Source organism: Halichoeres trimaculatus, unplaced genomic scaffold, assembly GCF_033239565.1.
Source record: "Halichoeres trimaculatus isolate MK-OKI-2021-1 unplaced genomic scaffold, fHalTri1.1 fHalTri1_scaffold_3, whole genome shotgun sequence".
In the NCBI taxonomy this organism is placed as follows: Eukaryota; Metazoa; Chordata; class Actinopteri; order Labriformes; family Labridae; genus Halichoeres; species Halichoeres trimaculatus.
The window spans coordinates 33374551-33394674 of NW_027437181.1; the positions used below are offsets into that span (position 1 = coordinate 33374551).

The 20124-nt window shown below is 41.0% G+C and overlaps 1 protein-coding gene across 7 annotated transcripts in view; it reads right to left on the minus strand.

The window, feature by feature from the left end:
- LOC141787694 (homeobox-containing protein 1-like) overlaps positions 1–18570 on the minus strand; it is a 33138-nt gene extending 14568 nt beyond the window's left edge. For all 7 annotated transcript variants that reach the window (XM_074666321.1, XM_074666318.1, XM_074666320.1 and 4 more), the window contains exons 1-6: positions 18351–18570; positions 8665–9168; positions 5911–5996; positions 5689–5799; positions 827–983; positions 585–667 (exon numbers count right to left, since the gene is read on the minus strand). In XM_074666321.1, coding sequence (XP_074522422.1) covers positions 585–667; positions 827–983; positions 5689–5799; positions 5911–5996; positions 8665–9167 — 940 coding nt within the window. In that variant the 5' untranslated portion in view covers position 9168; positions 18351–18570. The remainder of the gene's footprint in view (positions 1–584; positions 668–826; positions 984–5688; positions 5800–5910; positions 5997–8664; positions 9169–18350) is intronic.
- Between the last annotated feature and the right edge of the window lie 1554 nt (positions 18571–20124).

Genomic DNA, 20124 nt, shown 5'->3' on the forward strand with positions numbered 1-20124 from the left:
AATCCTGGTTCACATTTTGTTTTTTTTTGTGTGAGACAGCCCCAGGCATAAATTAAGGTGATTGGTTATGCAATGAGAAAACAACGTATTGACAACATGCAGGGAACAGGTTTGAATATCAACATTTGGTGTAAAATACAGAGACAGATCACGAGATAGTAAGATAACGTCTGTGACTACAGTAAAATATAAACTTGTCATGTGACTGAGCCTCACAAACACAAACCCAGAGACGGAGGATCCTCAGTCACATGAGGTTAAATATAACACTGATTCAATGTGAATGCTCCACAGTGTTTCCCTGTGGTATGATGTAAATCCCCTCAGTAATCAGGGAATCACATTTCCAGCCAGACACATTTTATAGATTTCTATGTAGTTATAGTTGAACAGTTTGACTTTTTACGCTGAAACCAAAGACACGCCTGAAGAGCTGCTGTTTGTGCCTGTGAGAAATAAGACAAAGCTTAGACTGTCAAGTTTCCACTGACCTAAGAGCTGAAAGGAAAGTACAGGGTCAGGATTCTGTTCAAAGTTCTACGTATGTGCTGTGAATCAACTCAATAAACTCTGTTCTGATCTACCTGGTTTCTGAATCACAGCGTTGCAGGCGGTGGCAATCTCCTCTCTCTTGGCTTCGTCAGGGTACTGGTTATCACTGAAGAAGCTGCAAACACACACACACACACACACACACACACACACACACACACACACACACACACACACACACACAGAGGTAAAGATTAAACTAAAAACATTTTCACCGTTCAGTTAACCCCCATCTTCTCCACAGCCCCCTCACAGCATCCAGACTCCTCCTCACCTCTCCATCACAGCCAGACACTCCTTCCTCCAGGTGAACCGGCTTCCTCGCCGCAGACGGAAGCCTCCGGGAGCGGGGCCAAAAGTGGGCGGGGTTTGGTGCCAGTCTAACATGTCATCCAGAGCCAGTGGAGCGGCTCGCATGGCGAGAGTGGCACCTGAAGTCACAGACGCCCATAAGCATTAATAACACATTTACACAAATGTCAGTTTGATGTTCATGACTGTCTCAGGTAGAGATTACAATGTACATTAAACCTGATCTCTGGTCAGAAGCCTGGTCTTCACCAAACATATTAAACCTTAACTAACTGGTTTTCAATCATTTCAAAGTGACAAAGTGAGAAGTCAAAGGACTCTGATCAAAGAGGCTTTTTCTGCTCCCCAAGGTAAAAACAGTCTAAATTTAACTGGACTGAACTGATTGTGTCACACTGTACATTCCACTATGAAGGTCTCAACCAAAGATAATGTAGTCTATCATGTTACAGAGCTGCAGCTCACAGTCTTCTGTAACCAGGAACTTTCCAGGTTAACCTTTAAAATCTATGACCTCATCACCAACTTATCAACTTCTTATCGAACAAACTCTGAAAGTAACATAAAAAATTAAGATGAAAGTCAATACTGAAAGTTGGTGTTATGATGAAATGTGCTATTTTGAATTCTGGGTTACACAAAGTACATCAAGACTAAGACCTGCAGTCAGCTGTGTTAAATACCTGCTTCTGATTGGTTAATGGCAGCAATCTAAGGCCGGCTATGTGGCTCCTGCAGGCCATGCTCAGACCTTTGCTGGGGTCAGAGCCCTGATAACGGGCTTTATGGGACGAACTCTTGTATTAATCCACAGGGAGAGGTCTGGGTAATTTGACGTCTGTCTTTTTACAGTGTGGAATTAAATTAAAAAAGGCAGAAACAAATACTAAAAGCAGAGGACTGTAGATTATGACAGCGATATGTACAAAGTAATAGATGGTGCAATAATGACACACTAAACAGAACAGGCTGTGTGATATGGCTTTGTTTAAGGACTGATATAAGGAAATGTCACAATCTGACGGTGACGAGGAAGAAAGATTTAATCAGATGTGGAGCTGAAAAAAGCACTGCTGTTTTTCTTCAGTTTGATATCAGTTGTTTTAAAACGCCTTTGACAGAGGTAATTTTACCATTTTCAGATTAATAAAAGCATTTTGAACCAGCTCTTTGTCAGCTTTTATAGAAATTGTACCAGAGTTGTAATTTTTTTGTTGGCGTGCCTAAACTATGGCTGAAAAACGGGAAGAAACTGTTTGTATAAATGAACTGAGGAACAGATTGCCAGAATGCTGCTAATACTGTGATTGAGTGGGCCAACATTAATGCAGACCAGAACAAACAGAGCAGTGAACAGTGTGTCTATGTCACAGATTACACACTGTTGGACTGGATTTTGCAAAGAAAATAAAGAAACGGAGTAGAAAAAAAATAAAAAAATAAGAATGCACACTAAATTTCTCGTCTTTCATTGATATGAGACATTATTTTCTAAAGTTGTGTTTAAAATGTAAAATTTAGTCAAACATGAGTCGCACAGAATAAAACAGGGTTACAGGAGCTTAACCTGGCTACAACACCTGCACCTGGTCTCATTGTCGAAAGTTGATGTCTGAATTGGTGCTGTTGAAAAAATTAATCCAATTAATTGCAGGACTTAAAATTAATTCATTTAATTAATCACGTTTTAATCTCATATTTGCTTAAGGTCCCTAAACAAAGAATTTGAATTCTAGGACAGTAAAAAATTGTAGAGAAGATGGCACCGTCCCCCAAAGCCTGTAAACCTAGGGGAAAGGCTGAGATGGATGGATGGAGAAGATGTGAGATGACAGAGGCATGGTGAGACAGGTCAGAAAAGTTCAGGCAGCTCACGCTGGAAATGAGGATGTGTCACGGTAGTTCAGAGAGAAAGATTGGCATGATCCTAAGAAAAGACGACGGAGGTCAGGGCGTGTAATTAGTGTGTTAAAGTGACAGCCCTCATCTAAGTTTATAAGCCATGTATCATACAGGCCACCTGGACTTTTTTTTGTCAGAGAGTCAGAGATCATGCCGGGAAAGCTCATCTTCTCTTCTTTTAGGACTTCTTTTAGGATCTTTTAGGACTTTTAGGACCTTGACCAAATAGTTGAAAAGTTACGGTAAAGAGAACAGCTTGCATAAATTCTTGTCTGTGATTGGGACGTTGTTGTATGCGGACTGCTACGCTGTACCGTAATACTCGTCAAGCTGCTCTTTTCTTCTTTCAGGAGCCGTTTGAGTTTTACTCGCTAGTCTAAATGGTTGATGAATAACAGATGTTTAAGGAATGATTTCCTTTTCTCAGTCTGAGTAGAACTCCATCCCTTTCTGTCTTTCCATATACAGGATTTTATAAACATCTCGCTGGATTTGGTTACTCATTTGAATAAAGTTGATACATGGTTCATCAAAGTACACTTTTTATTTTATTTTATTTTAGGGCAAACGAGTTCCACTCAGAAAATGCTGCTTTGTTGCTCATCAATCAACCAGTTTCAAAACCAAAAATTTTAAGGAGAAAAATTGAAGAAAGTTTGTGACAAACACTCAGGAGTACTAACTGTTAAGCTTTTCTGTTAGAAATGTACTGGAGGAAGACCCTCAGACACTTATACACATTGAAGTATTGATTTCTCTTCAGCATTGGCGTCCTTAATGATACTGAAGGAAAATATATGAAATTACCTTCAAACACTTTTGAATCCGTGAAAGCTCAGAGCTGACAGTCATGAAATCAGTGCAGGTGAACAACACATTAGAGCTGAAACGATTCCTCGAATAATTCGAGGTACTCCATTACAAAAAATGCTCGAGGAATTTTCTCTGCCTCAAAGAATCGTTGAATTTTAAAAAAGATCAAAGAGTGGTATTTCAAATAGAGCTGACGCTATATTTAGAGAGTTTTCAGACCCCTCAAGTTACCTCTTTTTCAAAATAGTGACTGACAACAAATCTAGCTTCTTTTCTGGAGTTTGGAGACTGATATGAAAGCATGTATTGATCTGCATCAGCTGCTTGTCAACGAGCCGCACTCACACATCACAGACAGACGTCTCGCTCGCAGCAGTCTCTTAGTGCGGTCGCATTGGCTACATGAACTGTTTTCATGCACTCTTCAAAGTCCATTATGTTTGACCAGTGTGACCACAAGACTCACTTCTCTTTGGCACCTTAGGAGAGGTGGGCTTCAGCGCGGTGCACTTCATACACGCTCACAAACGCGGACACTCCATTTGATCAGTGACATATGATGGCTGCAACCACTTCCCTCAACAGTCATTTTAAACAATAGCGGGGGTGTCAGAGGGCTGTGTCACACCTAAATGACTTAATATGAGCCTAAAAGTCACTGAAGTTGTTGCAGTGTTCTCTGCGCCTCATTGTGCAGGCGGGTAGAGTATGGCACGGCTTGTATGGCCAGTGTGACTGCGCAGGAGACTGTGTATGAATGAATAGTGGAGGGGGATCGATATTTTAACATCTCAAAAAGAGTCAACCAAACAAAGTTTATTTGTAGCTCTTAACACATTAACAGTGTGCAGTGTTTATCCTACCATTATATAGGGGGGCATCCCGCGCCCCTGAATGTCGAGTTTTTTTTTTTCCATACAGCGCCAGATCACAGCAGAAGTGATTTAGAGTTCCCTCTCCAATAAATCAGGTCCATACCTTGTTTTTAATCTAAGAGACAAAATAGCCTTATGTTACTTATCTAATTTTCATGCCACACTCGTTCCCCTGCTCTCACACCCCCCCACCCCCGCAACCGACAACGTCGCCACCCCCCCCAAAACTGTTAACCCAGGGGAAACACTTGTGTGATATTATACGCCAAGTTTGGAGCATCCCATTGAATTAAAGGACGTCTTATATTCCAATGTAACCACTCAACAATGCAGGGCTCATTTTGGACCTATAGTTTCCCAACTAGTGAATGTATGGAAAGCTGCAGAGAAACTTTGTAAGATCTCTTTAAAATGGAATCTGCTCTCTCCTGTGTTCAATAATTTTGGCCTTTTCCTGGGTGGACAGCCTATTAAGTTCCCGAGCTGGAGTGCTAGGGGGATTCACACTTTGGGGGACTTGTTCATTAGGAATGGTTTACGTACATTTCAAGATTTACGAAAGAGTCTTAATTTACCGGGTACTTCTTTCTTTTTTATTTGCAATTGAGATCATCTTTGAAAACCTGTGGGGTCCCCTGGCAAACTCCTCTTGCAATGCACCCTTTACATGAAGTATTCAGTAGTTTTAGGTCTTCCAGGGGTCTGGTATCACAGTTATACTTGTACTTGTTTGAATATAGCTATGAACCTTTGATGTTAGACATGACATGGAGGAATGACTTGCCGAATCTGGACCCAGAGTTCAGCTGGGACTCTGTCAGGGACAGTGTCCCACTCACATCAAGGAATCCGGACCATCAGCAGATCCATCTGAACATTACTCACAGGACATACCTGACTCCTCGCAGGCTTCACACTATGAAGCTATTGGGTAATCCCAACTGTATATTATGCTCTTCAAAAGCACTGGGAAAAAATGTCTCATATCTAGTCAGACTTTAAAATTTATCACCCAAAGTGACTTGATTTTACACTTGCTTGAAACAAATTTCCATTTGAAAAATAACTGCTCTTTAACTAAACAAAAATGTGTTTTATCCAGTTACTCGATTACTCCATGGAATTTTCAGTAGGATACTCGAATACTGAAATATTCCATAGCTGCAGCCCTACAACACCTTGAGTGATGAACGAATGAACGAGACGCAGCTCTGAGAGTGGAGGGTGATCTTACCAGGGTTTGTTTTCTCCAGCTGATACCAGCGGAAGAAAGCTCGTTTCTTCTGCTCACTGAGGTCTGATCCCTGCTGCAGGAGCCAGTGTGAGATCCGGCTCTGACTGATCCCTGGAGGCAGACATGGAGAAACAGGAGGAGTAGGAGGAGGTCTGTTTATCTGCAGGTCAGCTCTTGCGATAATTTAGCTGGCCTGGAAGTCAAAATGATGCTGACACTCACCTGTTACCTGAGCAACCACAGCCTGGGAGATCCGCCTGTTGGCGAGGAAGGACTTAATCTCCTCTTTGATCACAGCACTGTCCCTCCTGCAAGCAGAGAGGAGAGTCGGGAGTTAACACCAAAGGAAAGAAAACATTGTACTCACACCCGTCAGCTGTGGCAGATACCACCAACAAGTCTGGTTAAGAAATATTTTCTTTGCAGCTGTCACCAAATATTGCCAAGAAAAGCTCATGGTCCAACACCCAACAATGAAACCCTCTTAATTTTGTGACTGAAGCAGAAAAATCAAACTTTATAGATATCTGTCCTGATACCACGGCAAAAAATGAGCTCCTGGGCACCCTAAATGATTAAATTGACTTTTAATTATCAATCTGAACACAGCGCTGGCACAGAAACCTCGCTAGAGTATCTGAGTTATCATTAACAATCTAGATGAGATGAGTGTATCTGCAGAAAGCGTGCTGACACCAAGAATGTTTTGTACTTTTTGAGAGCCTCACAAACGTGAGTATATGTTGATCTGTGAATGAGGAGAGTTAGCAGTAAAGACGCTGTGACTCAGGGCAGAGAAGAGACACGCAGCAGGCTGAGAAATGAACAATTTTAACAGAAAACAGACATACTTGGCACCCCCCTGTGCCTCTGTGTGGACTATAGACAAGTTAATACGTTTTTAAGAGAGTAACCACAATGACAAACGTCAGAAAATAAAGTTTTAAGTTTTCACTGCTGTCCTCTTAACCAGAGCTGTCTCTCTCTGAATTTAATCTGTATGTTGATAGACAACAACCCACTCTCTCATTTTTCTTGCATTAGCTTGTTGATAAAAAATATCACTGTATGTATTTTTCTTCATTTGTGTGTCTGGAGCTTTAAGATAAAACCAAATAGAGACTGTACTGTTTTGAAACTCTTTTTACTAACAAATTATAAAAGAAAAGAGTTATTAAAGTTCACATCCTCTGTCAAAAGACGACAGACCGGGCCTGTTTTTTAGTCACTCTGAAGTGACTCCTGTCATCACTTTGTGCAATCAAATTGAATGATTTATATTCTGCACAGCAGCAGCTGTTGATTGCAGCTTAAAATGTGCAGGAATCAGAGGACGGGTCGAGCTGTAATATTCTCTGCTCTATTTCTGGTTTGATTTCATTTTCACAAACCCTCCAATCAATACTGCTCTGATTGCTGCCGTCTGACTGCCGACTAGAGGTTTGTGTGTGTGTATGTGTGTGGTGTGGTGTGGTGTGTGTGTGTGTGTGTGTGTGTGTGGCTATGTACAGTCTTGTTGATACTTTAAGATATTAATCCTTGTATTATGTTCAGATTCAGTGTGTGGTGGAGGCTGCAGATAGACCTCATATAACACTAAAGCTCATTGACACGTACTTACTCTACTGTCCGCATCGTGTCGTAGTCAGGGTGGAGCGCTCTAAGGGGTGAAAACTATTAATCCCCCAGCCTATAACACTCTAAATAAGCAGATTTTAAATTCTGAAATTTATACTGATGATCTGTCCTGTCGTACAGTGAGTCCTTACTGTTAAATAGGGATGGGTACCGAATTAGGTAGTTTTATAGGTACCGACCGAATTCTGTCAAAAGTACCGGGTACCGATTCAGACAAAACCAAAAGGTACCATGTTCAGGTACCTAAGTGCATCATTGTGACTGTAAGGGAGTGGAAGACTAGGTGATTTTCCATGCTGGACATGAACACAGCATTGCAAGGTTATATATTGAAGAATAAATATGTCAAATCCAAGTATTTTTATATTCTATTATTAAACAAATTGATATTTTTTACCACATAAATACAAAAAAGTACCGAAAATTGGTATCGTGAAGTACCGGTACCGATGAAGGGTACCGGGCATCGGTACCATATCGTTTCAAATGTGAAAGGTACCCATCCATACTGTCAAATAAGGGTTTATCAGGGTGCAGATGGCCTAGTGGTCTAGGTCCTGCCCCTGAGGTTCAACCTTGAGCAGGTGGCCTGTTTCAGCATGTCATTCCTCACCATAATCACTCTGTCTACTGGTTTTGCTAGCATAGCAAGAGTCAAGTCTGGTCTTTTGTAAATCATTTTCACCACAATGGCCAATCGGCATGGGGATCCTCCAGCGCAGTGTGAGTTTTTGAAGGCCAGTGCATCACATTCACTGAATCTCTGAGTCCTGAATCCATATTTTCCGCTTTGTTTTAGTGCAATTTAGTGCATTTCTCAACAACTGGATCATGAGTGGGACCCCCCACCTCGTACACACCACTGCCCCAAGGATGACCCAACAGTACAACCAGCAAAGGCTCATTCATCTGGGAAATGTAGAATTAAGTGATCGTGCCTGTGTGCTGCACCACCTGTTTTTAGGAACAGGAATAGTAAAAAAAGTTCACTGTGATGATCAAGTGAAGAGGTCAGATCAAATGTAAAAACCTTTGTCACTTCATTTTAGCTATTGGTTGAACTAGCATGGTAGCACTGTCTTCTGTCCCAATTAGAGTGTAATGATGCTCAGCCTTGTTTGATGAGCGAGTTATTTCTCTTACTGAAGTCAATGATATTATTTGCATCTGGTGCATAAAAATAAAGAGAAGTGTCAAACGACTCAGTAAAGCTCCTTTTCATGTGCGACAACAGCTCAGAACCAGTTTAATGAAACCAGATGTTTCTGACTGGGGCTTCAGGCTTTGTCCAAACAGTGTAATGTGATGATAAACTCGCTCTGTGGATTACTGTCTTACCTCATCAAGTCCTCCACTTTGTCATCAACGTCCATGTCTTCCTCAGTGGTCTCAAACCCGTAGCCCGGCGCTGTCACACCACCACTAACCACACCCAGAGGAAACCGGGGTGGTGACAGCTTCCCGTTTGTCACTGCAACCAACCCGTTCTGGGCTACCGCTGCCATGGCCACAGGTGAGGCGACTGGAATGGGCAGAAGTGGAGAGTTGTTGTCAAAGTTGTTGCTAGGGGACAGCGACAGTCGGTTGTCGGGGAAAGTTGTCTGTGTTGCAGTGGACGTCATGGAGGAAGAGGCTGTGACGGCGCTGGAAGAAGATAAGGAAGACGAGGGAGGCATGTAGGAGGGTTTGTGGGTCAGCTTGTGTCCATGTTTCCGGTCCAGGTGGTCCAGTGTGTCCAGGGCGTGGAGGACCTCCACCTGTGTGATCCCGGTCCTCCTCAGCCTCTGGAGGAGGTCAATCTGCTCGATGGTGAAACGAGGCTCCTCACCCTGCTGGAACATCCTGCAGGGGAGCAGAACAAAAATGAGAAAAGTTACAAGAAACCTTCTACGTCTCCAGATTTCAGAGGGAAATGTAGTTCTTAATGACCACGGCTGTTTGACAGCAGCAGATAAAAGTTACCGCTGAAAGGATTCAACATGAAGTCTCAGCACATTTCATATCATCTTTACAGCATTACATGCAGCCTGCTGTGGAAGAAATGGGATTAGATGAGGTGGAGCATTAAATACTCATTGTGTCTATGATCACATTTGGCTCGATTTTCTCTCACAGAGAAGCTGATGTGTTTCAGACAGTACAGCAGCAGTTAGACGCACTACACCTAACACAGTGTTACTCTGCAAAGAGACAGGGCTACACACTGATACAAAAACACAACACTGGAAAAGAAGTCACTTCTGGGTGTTCTGTTTTCTTTTGCCACACCAAACAGCATCACTCACAAAAATGTTAATATTTTTGTCTCAATCATGACACTGGATCTGATTCCTTTCTCTGAAAAAACACTTTGTGTATGCTTTAAAAGTATTATCGGTGGAATTGATCCTTCCTTCATTAGTTCAGTCGCAGAAAACCTTTGGTCTAGATTTGGGCTGCACGATTATCGCAATCGCAATGTCAGCACATGCAATTACGTAATCGCAAAAGAGGTTATCGCAATCGCAAATATCAGCACATGCAATTCAGATTTTTCTCCATGATAACCAAGCAAGTCTGTAGACTCATCATGACACAACTTTTTTCATTGAATCGCAAGCACAATCGCAATATTGTCCACCTAATCACAAATCGCACCTTTTCCCCAAATCGTGCAGCACTAGTCGAGATACATCAGAGAATGGAGAAAAAAACCCTTTTGGCTGCTCTGGACGCAGGACACAGCTTTTACTGTTTTTCAGTGATATTAACTTTACAGACATCCCATTCTAAAAAAGAGAGCATAGGAGGATGGCAACGCACTGGAAGACTTTAAGGAAGCCACACTTGCTTGTCATAAGCGATAGTTTGTCCATATAATCCACAAGAGTTTGGTGTCAATGTGACTAGTTTACTGCTCCTGACCATGTCAGAGCCTTACTGATCACGAATAGTAAGTATTAAGATTTTTAAATATATTTAGGGTTCCTGGTCAGACTGCCCTCGATGGACTAACCAATGAGAGTGAAGCAGACAACTAGATGTTACAGCTCACAAGTATTGGCAGTGAATGCAAACAAAATAAAACATTATCAATTATCCGTAATTCTTCCTGATTTTTTTGTTTCTGGATCACAGATCACTGCTAATGTTAAGGATGACCAGCTAATGACACTGAATGTCCTCTGCAAGTTTCTGTGATATCTCATCTCAATGGAACTAGTGCCACAGGCATGTGGTGTACCAAATTTCCCCCCTGGAATTAAAAGTATTTCTGATTCTGATTCTTGATCTGATCTGTGTAGGGGTAGATTCTTGTTTGAAGGATTTTCATGTCAATAATCTGTCAGAACTGTATTCATCTGTCTGTTGATGGCTGGCCTAAGACATTTACCTCACCAGAAGTCTAACAAGCGTTAGTGCAGGATACTCTACAGTTATTGAGCTTTAAAGTCCACCTTTCTGCAGTAAATCAGCAGCTGTCTGACCGTGGAGCACAGTGCTCAGCAGCCTCTTGTACAGACATTCATACACCAGCTGTGCATCATTCTGGGCGTGAGTTTTGCATTGTGTCTGTACACACTGGTGTCATTATGACACTGAGTAAGTGAAGCTGGAAGGTCCAAAGCCTCTCTTCATTGATGACGCAGTCAACACTGTATGAATTGTTTAAGATCTTCATTGTTTGAGTGATTTTGGATGGTATCAGTCAGATGGAGCTCAATTATAACCACCGCTGTGACCCCCTCTCTCACTGGCATCCTGTTTATTAGTGACGTAAGTATGGCTGATTGAAACAAGTGGTATGTCGGGACACACAGATTTCTTGTTTCGTGGCTAAATTGTAATTTTGTTTCTTGTCAAAAAAAACCCCAATAGATAAGAGACATCACTTTGTCCACAGGTAGCGCTGTAACTGACGGTTGGTTGGTAGCAGGTTTTATTAAAACTGCTAATCTTGCTAGCTGCTAGTTTACAACTAGGGGTGGGCAAGTACCAATACCAGGTATCTGTATCGGGCTGACACCAGCCTTATTTCAAGGTATCAGTACTCATAAAGACTGCCAGTACCAGCAGCCGCTACTCAAAGCAAAAAAATCTTGCGTTGAGTAAGCCCTCCTTGCCAGTAATCGGCGCCAGGTCCTGTTTAGACAACATGAATGAACAAAAGAGAGTTAAAAGTTTAACTGTATTATTTTTTAATTATAACCACCCAATATTCCACCAAAGTGGAACCACCAACTGTATTATTTTTCACTTTAGTTCGTTAAAAAAAAAAACTAAAACTTTGACAATTGTTAATTTTTTCTTTTGTTTTGCACCTTTTGTTAATTAATTAACAAATATAAACAAATCATTTACTCAAAGAGATTTTTTTGTATTTTATTTTGAACTTTATGGCAGTGTGACTGTGCTGTGTTAGAAATTATCCTTCACTGTTCATTGTAATTTTATGTATCAAAAGAACTAGTGGTATCGGTGCTCGGTATCGATGGGCACTTAAGAGGGAGTACTTGTACTGGTATCGCTCTGAAAAAAAGTGGTATCCAATATTCCTATTAACATCTTTAACTTTGAGTTTTTGAAGACTTTCGCCATTGTATGTCATACTGAAATAGTGACCAACCAAACTAGCGTTGAGGTGTGCTTTGAGCCTCTTTGCTAACAGCTACACCGTGCCTTTGATTGTGCACAACTCATAATCCTGATATATTTTCAAATGCTGAGTTACGCCTGGAATACACCAGATGCATGGTCGGTCCAGCTTTGCTCTGTTACACACTGACTACTTGCAGGACACCAGACAGCTGGTCAGGAGACCAAAGAGTTCCCACACTTCCCATCCAAATGATGAGGTTGAGCTGTGAAACCTGGCTGCACTCGTAATTATTTTGGAAGTCACTGGGTGTTTCTGGGTGGCTTTCATGGGTGGGAGTAAAAATTGAAAATTGATATATTGGGATTTTTTTCTGTTGACAATATTATAATCGGGATTCTTTGTCAAAAAAAAAACATTTTTTTTCTCAAATCTAATTTTTCATTTCAGTATTTGTTAATAAACTGGATTGGAAAAAAAGTTACCACTTTTCTCCAGCACAGGGTGAAATGTTTCTCTCTGACTCACGTGATGAGCATTATATGGGAAAATATGGTTCCTGGTGTAGTCTATAGACATTATCATCATCATTTTACTTTTTCACATGCTCTTGTGTTAAAAAGCAAACTAAAAATCGCAAAAATTATAAATTTCAAAGATTCGTAATTTAAATCGAATCATCCCTCCAAAAATCACGTAAGAATCGAATCACGAGAATGGCATGCCGTCCCAGCCCTAGTGGCTTCCGTGCACGACTTCCTTGTCCCACTTGACCTGCTTTTCTGAATTGACACGTCCCTGCTTCGGCATTCTGAAAAAATTGTGTATCTGCTACAACTTGCAGGTGCAGGAACACAGCTGGACCACAATGGAGTGGATCCAGTGTGACTTGACACATTGACTTGAACAGAAACTTATTTGATCAGTGATGGAGCAAAGCTGGATCAGATACACATCTGGTATATTTTGGCCATCACAAGAAACAATGTTTGCAGTAAGGGAAATGAGCTGTTCAGAACAAAACAGTTTTTTTTCTACCAGGATGTGTTACCAAGCTTATTTATGGTGCAACAAAATCTGCTTTATTTGATTTGAGAAATCAGCCACACTTCATATCACGTCTGATTAGGAAAGACCTGAAGCCTAAATATCTCTAAAACCTTTGAGTCTCAGAAACAACCTCTTGTACAGTGTGTATAAAGACAGAAACGGGCTATTCAGACCCAAATCTGTAAACATGTTTGTTTCTGCGGTTCAAATGGAAATTTCAATATGGGTGTGGCTTTTGCGGCCAGCCTCAAAAGCACATTTGAGGAACAGCACATTTTTACACTTCTGCTTTGGGCTCCTATTTCAACACTGGAGGATTCCCTCCAGCAAACATGGCTGACTGTGTTAATCAAGTAGATATATTGTTGACCAACAGACCAAATGGCAATATGATTACACTTTTACACAACAAAATTCTGTATTCAAACCTGTTTGTAAAAATTGGGAGTATTGTCCATCTTCATTTACATTTCCCACAGGTTTGTAGACATTTGTAGACTGTTTAAAGAATACTATTTGCACAAAATGAATCAACAACCTGGGGTGGAAATAAAGCTGAAAGTTTCATCATTACATTAAATCGTTTTTAAGAGGAGACAGAAATGTTACAGTCCAACAGGGCTGCATTGCTCTTCCACTCCACATTGCTCGTCTGCACTAAAGGAAAAGCAGGCATACACTAGATTTTAATCTTCCATATCACGTCCCCTATGCGCATGCAGTGCTTTTTTTAACTCCCTCAAGCATAAATGTGCTATATGAATGCCAGTGTGCAGGAAAACATACAGGAGAAAGGCAATTATAGGATGCAAACACATTGAGCGGGTATTAAACCAAACAAAAATGGTCATAAACGCTGTCTGATATAGATCTACATTATCTTCTTGAGAACAAGCGATATGGTTTTAGCTCATTAGTGACCTTTGTACTCGTACTAAGCCTCGCATTCAGAGAAAAAAACAACAATGAGACAATCACAGAACAAAATGGAAGAACAGACACATCTGTGACCTTCCTGCTTGCAGATTTACAGCACTATACACACACATATACACACACATATACACACACAGTAAGACATCAGAGCCCAGCAGCTGCTCTCCAGACATGAAGTGCATTCCTCTAGATTAAATAACCCTTGTATTACTGCGTATATGTTCCCATGTAATGTATGGTGTGTTCTCAAAGCAGAAACATGCTCACTTCAGCGCGACTCTTTCCCTTTGACGTGCCCTGTATTTTGCTCAAGCTTTGATTGTGTGCCATTTGAAAAAAAAAATACAGTCACAAAAATAGACACTGCATTGAAGAAGGAGAGGGGGGGTGACCAAGAAAGGGAGATAAACAGAGAACTGAGATAACACATCTGTCTCTAAGCTTTTCTGTCTGATGCTGAGAAGAAAAACAGGCCACAGCCAGAGACTCAAAGTCAGCAGACATGTCAACACTTCAACGGGGAGGGAGGGTGAGGGCGAGTGTATGTGTGTGTGTGTGTGTGTGTGTGTGTGTGTGTGTATAAGTGTGTGTCTGTGCAAGCGTCTTGGGAAAAATGCCAAGAAAAATTTACATCACAAGCAGCCAAGCTCTATACTTTGTGCTGCAGAGGATGAGTCACACCGTGCAAAGTTAGACAGATACATGACATCCATACAGGGATCAAACAGTTCATACCCGGTAAAAGAGATTAAAGTTTTTGACTGACAGGCAAACAAACTGTTCTTTGTGACTCATCTTTATGCATTTTCTTTATTTAAGTTTTCTGCTTTTGCTTCTCTTTGCAGCACTGTTTTATATAAAAAACGACACAATATGCAAAATGTGATGTGCAACTGTATTGTCCAGCTTTGCAATGGCAATACAAGCACAATGAAAAAAACAAGAATGAAAGAGTGCACACCAGCTGAAACTCACAATGCCTGTGCCTCTGCTTACAGCCTGTCCCTCCTGAATCCAAAATGACTACATCAAAGAGTCAAATGTGGAGTTTCTTATGCAATCCCTCGGGTCGCGGTGCTGCTAAAGCTGAGGTATAAATAGCCGGAAGTCCTCAGTCTGAGTCAGGTGTGTGTGATCCTGGCAGGACAATGGGCTTTGACCGCTAAAGCGTGAGCGTTGTTGTCACTGCAAAGTAGAGATTACCAAATATCAGTTGTAGACCGGGCTTGTATTCATCGCTGTACTGAGGTATTCATCATGAATGAACTCTTACATATAATCTCAGCTGGCCCTGGCTGAACCCTCATTGACTGCTGATTATAATCATGGTCAGCCAATAGCCAAGCTATAGTGCCATTTGCTTTATGCTTTTTGCATTTTTCTTTTACAGAAATGTTGTGATTACGCCCATCATTTCGTGTATATTTTAATATAATGTGTGTTTTTTCTTAACCAGCTTATGAATTCGAAAAATACATTAGGTTTTGTTTCAGATTTTCAGAGAGAGACTGAGATTATATGCCAGAAAGAATATCAAACTCCTTTATTTTATCCACCATAACATGGTTGTATTAAACTCTTGCGAAAAACTGTCTCAAGTTTTATCTGCTCTGATCTGAGCTTGGTCATTCCAGATGAAGATGAGGATGGTAACTGAGGTAATTTATCACAAAAGACAGATCAGCAAAACGTGCTCAAGAGAATTCGATGATATAGCAGCCAGGCTGATGAAGCTGCCTGCAGTGGCTGCAGACATTGTTTTTTATAGACCTTGAGTGAAAGGATCCACAGATAGAGATTAAAGGATACAGAGGATAAACAATATTTTTGATTTTTCGTGCAGGAAACAAAGAGTTCTTTGTGTTTGGATTCCTCACATGCATTCACACTGATTATGTTGCAATAGATTGTGCAATGATTGCTTTGACTCCATCAGAGCTGCAACACAAAGGCAATAACTTGTCTGTACCGGACACTGTAGAAAACTTGGACTTAGCCTCTGTAACATTCTTCACTGCTTTCTAGAGAGATGTTTTGAAGCTCAATAATGGCAGGTGCCATGTTTGAAATGCTGGCACTGCCTGTCTGCTAACACACACAAACACACAAAGTACACCAGCTCATACTAAAAACTTTTTTGTAGCTGTAGCATGTTTATTTCTGCTGAACTGAAGCGAGAGCCTAAAGGGGATCCTTGGGTTTTTGGGTCAGCCCCAAGTGGACCCAAGTTGTGTTTTTCTTCCCATTGGTGCTGATAAACAACTTCTTTATTTATCAGCATCGGAAGTTGCTTCTTAGTTTCTAAATCTGCTTTTGCTTCTTGGAATTTGTAACATGCAGCAGTGGTCATTATCTATATCCAAACTGTGAATCCTTCATGCTTGACCTCTTTGAATAAAGGTTACCGAGGCACCAAACCAAATACATTTATCAAAGCTGCTTTCTTTGACCTCATATTTCCCTTATCATTCATGCCGCTGTCTGAAAAACCATGATACTTTTATCAGGAGTGTTCTTCACTTGTTACAACGACGAGGCCCAGAGGGTCTGAAGGGGGGTTTCTTGGGTCATGTGCTTGGTGAGAGCAGCTCGTGTGTTTGTCTGCATTTTTTGGAACCTTTTTTCCTGATGACATCAACTCACAATTTTTGTTGGACTGATACACAGAGGCAGTCTTGTAAGATCATATACTGGAGCCCTGCCTGATTTAAGCTCAGTGAGGAGAAACAGAAAAGGGGCTGACAACACTGGACCTGATTTTATACAGTAGTATTCCACCAGCACCAGCAGCAACATGTGAAAATTTAGACACCTTAAGAGACGGAATAATACAGATAACATGTAAACTGAGGCATAGCAAGATGCAAAGAAGATTAAGATACGTTCTAGCTAATGATGAAACCAGTCTTCAGGACAAACACAAACACAGAGGTGTAACCATCTGTCAAGTTAACTAGTAACTCAAGGATACAACCATTCCAATAACACACTGCAGCACTGCAGCTCAATGATGCCATTTCAAAGGATGGAAACTAGACTTCTATTTTCTGCTCTTAGATAATAATCAGATGTTTCAGCATCATATCTGAGAAGACAGAATACATCTCTCCTAACAGACACACACATTTTGTCTTAAAGATGCCATCTGCCCAGATACTCCAAACACACAGCCTAGTTTTTAGAACCAAAACAGCAAAATTAACTCATGCCAGCAGCTCTGATAGTTTTAGATGTGAAAAGCATTAGACGGGTGTGTGTTGTGTGTTACAGTGTCTATGATTATGTGACAGTGCAGGAATACAGCACGTGTGCAAGCAGGGATGGAACTAGTAATCAAATAGTGCTGACTGGCACAGCTCAGCTCAGCTGAAGGGATCTCTGCAGAGCAGCAAGACAAAGTATGTACACACACATGAGAGTGCACACACAGTCTCAAACAGGAGGATACTGTCTACCTCTGAAGTAATGTGCCTTCAAGGTTTCACACAAAACAGCCAGACACTGATTATCTTAGTGTTTCAGGTGCTGCTGTCAATCTGAGCTTGACCTCTGACCTCTTCTCTGAGGATTCCTCTGTGTAACATCAAGAACTATCTATAGACTGAGGTTCAGTTTATCATCTGTTTTTTTTCATATATCTTTCATGTTTCCTGTGCTTGGCGGCCTACTTCTAATAAAAGTTTATATATACTCACTGTGCTCACATCCCTGAACCCAGTGACCTGCCTGTGATCCTAACCAGACGTCGTGGCACATGAAGTGACGCCTGCTGCAGACATGAGCCAGTAGAGCATGCAGACAAAGTCCTTTAATTACAGCTGGACACTTTTTAACCACCATTGGGAGTTGAAACTTCACCAAAAATCGCTGCTTCCTCTCACACTTGGAGAGTTGTAATCCAAAATTTGCGTACACCTACCCTGGAGCGTCCCCTTAAAAAATGATCGCCTGACGCACCGGATCTCATTGGAAAAAACACGATTTCAGTACTTCTTTGGTCCTATGAGGACTGACATGCACAATAAGTGGTTTTTGAAGAGTTTGAATGGATAATGATTAAAAATGCTTTGATTCGGCGGGTATTTCTGTGTAAACTAAACCTTCCACGAACAACAAACAGTGCATGTTTGACTGTCGTTCAGCCTTAATGCGAGATTGTGGTGAAAACATCGCGCTTGGCGGTTCAAACCACAGTACACCAAGAAAAGTTAATGTTGTCTTCCATTAAGTGTTTCCAAGTAGACGATGTGTGTGCCGAATTAAAGGCGGACTTTCTAGTTTTCTGACTACACCGTCTACAATAGTTGAGCTGCTGTGAACCGTAACCACCTCGTACAACGTCGCAGCATTGCCGAAATTTTTAAGGAGTTTTCAGTTATCAGCAGGCAGAGAAAAGGAAACGGATCGGACTAGGAGGACCGCTTTAAGGCAGCAGTAGTTGCAGCTGCAGGACTTGGATTACCTTAATATCCCAGTCTACGAGCCTCCGCTGGTGTTTATTTGACCATATATCTTCAGCCTTGGACCACCGGGACACACGGACACTGACAGTTTTCCCAAAATGTCTTCTCTGTTTCTAATTGGGTTTCTATCCTCCGTCAGACAGATTCGCCTTTTGTCCGGCAGACAGGCGCCATGTTGACACAATGACGCAAGGAACGACGGGAGACGCAGTTTACAGAACTTACTGTACTCAAAGAAATGCCAGGATTCAGTAAATGGTGCCAGTTTGAAAGGTGCATCCAGGGGCGTGTCCACACCTTTCTTACGAGGGGGGGCTGAGCTGCGTCTGGAGCTCAGTCTGTGTCAAAATCATTGATCGCATAAAACTTTAATTCTAAAACTGTTTTTTTTGTGACAAACAGTGTTTTTTAAAAATGATATCACACAGAATTGTTCGAGCATTAAAAATAGGAAGAGCACTTTTTATTTATAAAGCACATTTCATTGAAGGTAAGCTCAAGGTACTTTAGACTTCGAACAGAAACAGAGAAAAAAATAAAAATAAAAATAAAATAAAATAGAATAAAAAAAAATAATAATGAATAATTGTATGTGTGTGTGTGTGTGTCTGTGTGTGAGGGTGGGTGGGGTGGGGGGAAGCTAAACATTGTAGTGATTAAATGATTGATGAAATGTAATAGTGAGATGATTAAATGTGGATAGAGCTCCTGTGATTGAAATGCCACTGTAGGATACTTCAAGGGAATTGTAGTAGATCCCAGAAGCAGGATTAGGGCACTGAAAACTGATTTGGTTGAACTTTTTGTTGAAGTAAAAGTTTAAAAAGATAAGTGTGGGTGTTAATAGGGGTGGGAGGGGAATCTTACGTTTGTCCTACAAAAAGGAGAAATAGTTGTGATGGATCTAATGTCAGCTAGCGGTTGAACCTCATTAGCTCAAGACCTCCTCAAAGGACTTCTTTCTGACTGAGGGTAAAGGGAAAAAGTTTTCCTCGGGGGTCTGGTTGGGCTGTAGTGTGTGAACAGGTCAGAATTGTGGTGAGGGGCTGAACTATTGAGTGCTTTATGGACTAATAATATAATTTTGAAACTGATTCTGTATGAAACCAGGAGCCATTGAAGGGTTTTTTTGCTGTGCTCAAATTTACTTCTGCTTGTCAGGACCCTGGCTGCTCTATCTATCTTGAGGCTGTCCTGCAGATTGTTTGGATATCTCTGAGTACAGGGTGGTACAGTAATCTAACCTTATCAAAATAAAGGTGTGGACTAATTACTCTGCACCAGTTTGAGATATGAATGATCATATTCAAGAATAATTTTTCAAAGAGGTTAAAGGCTGAAAAATAAGGCAGCTATGTAAAAGTACCCTGAATTCCATTTCAAAACATGCAGTGTACCACGGAGAGAGATGTGAAGAGGAGGTGTGAAATTTCAACACTGTCTCTGTTTATTGCTCTCATGTCTTCTTTAGATGTTAAGTTAGGGACAAAAGAGCTGGGTTAGGGTAAGGGTGTTGAGGTGCATACTTAAGTTCTTTTTTATCTTTCCTATGATCATAAACACTGTAATACTATAATCTAAGTTTTGCAGATTTTTTAATTCTTGTGACTTTGTTTTTTAATCTTTTAACTTAAAAGTACAACGAAGCACAACACAAACATACAAATGCTCCAAGCTCAAAGTCTTTAAGACTTAAATGAAAACTCAAGACACAATAAAATAAATCCTGTGTGAGAGCAAAATTGTTAAAATTCCTCTGGTGACAGGCTGTCA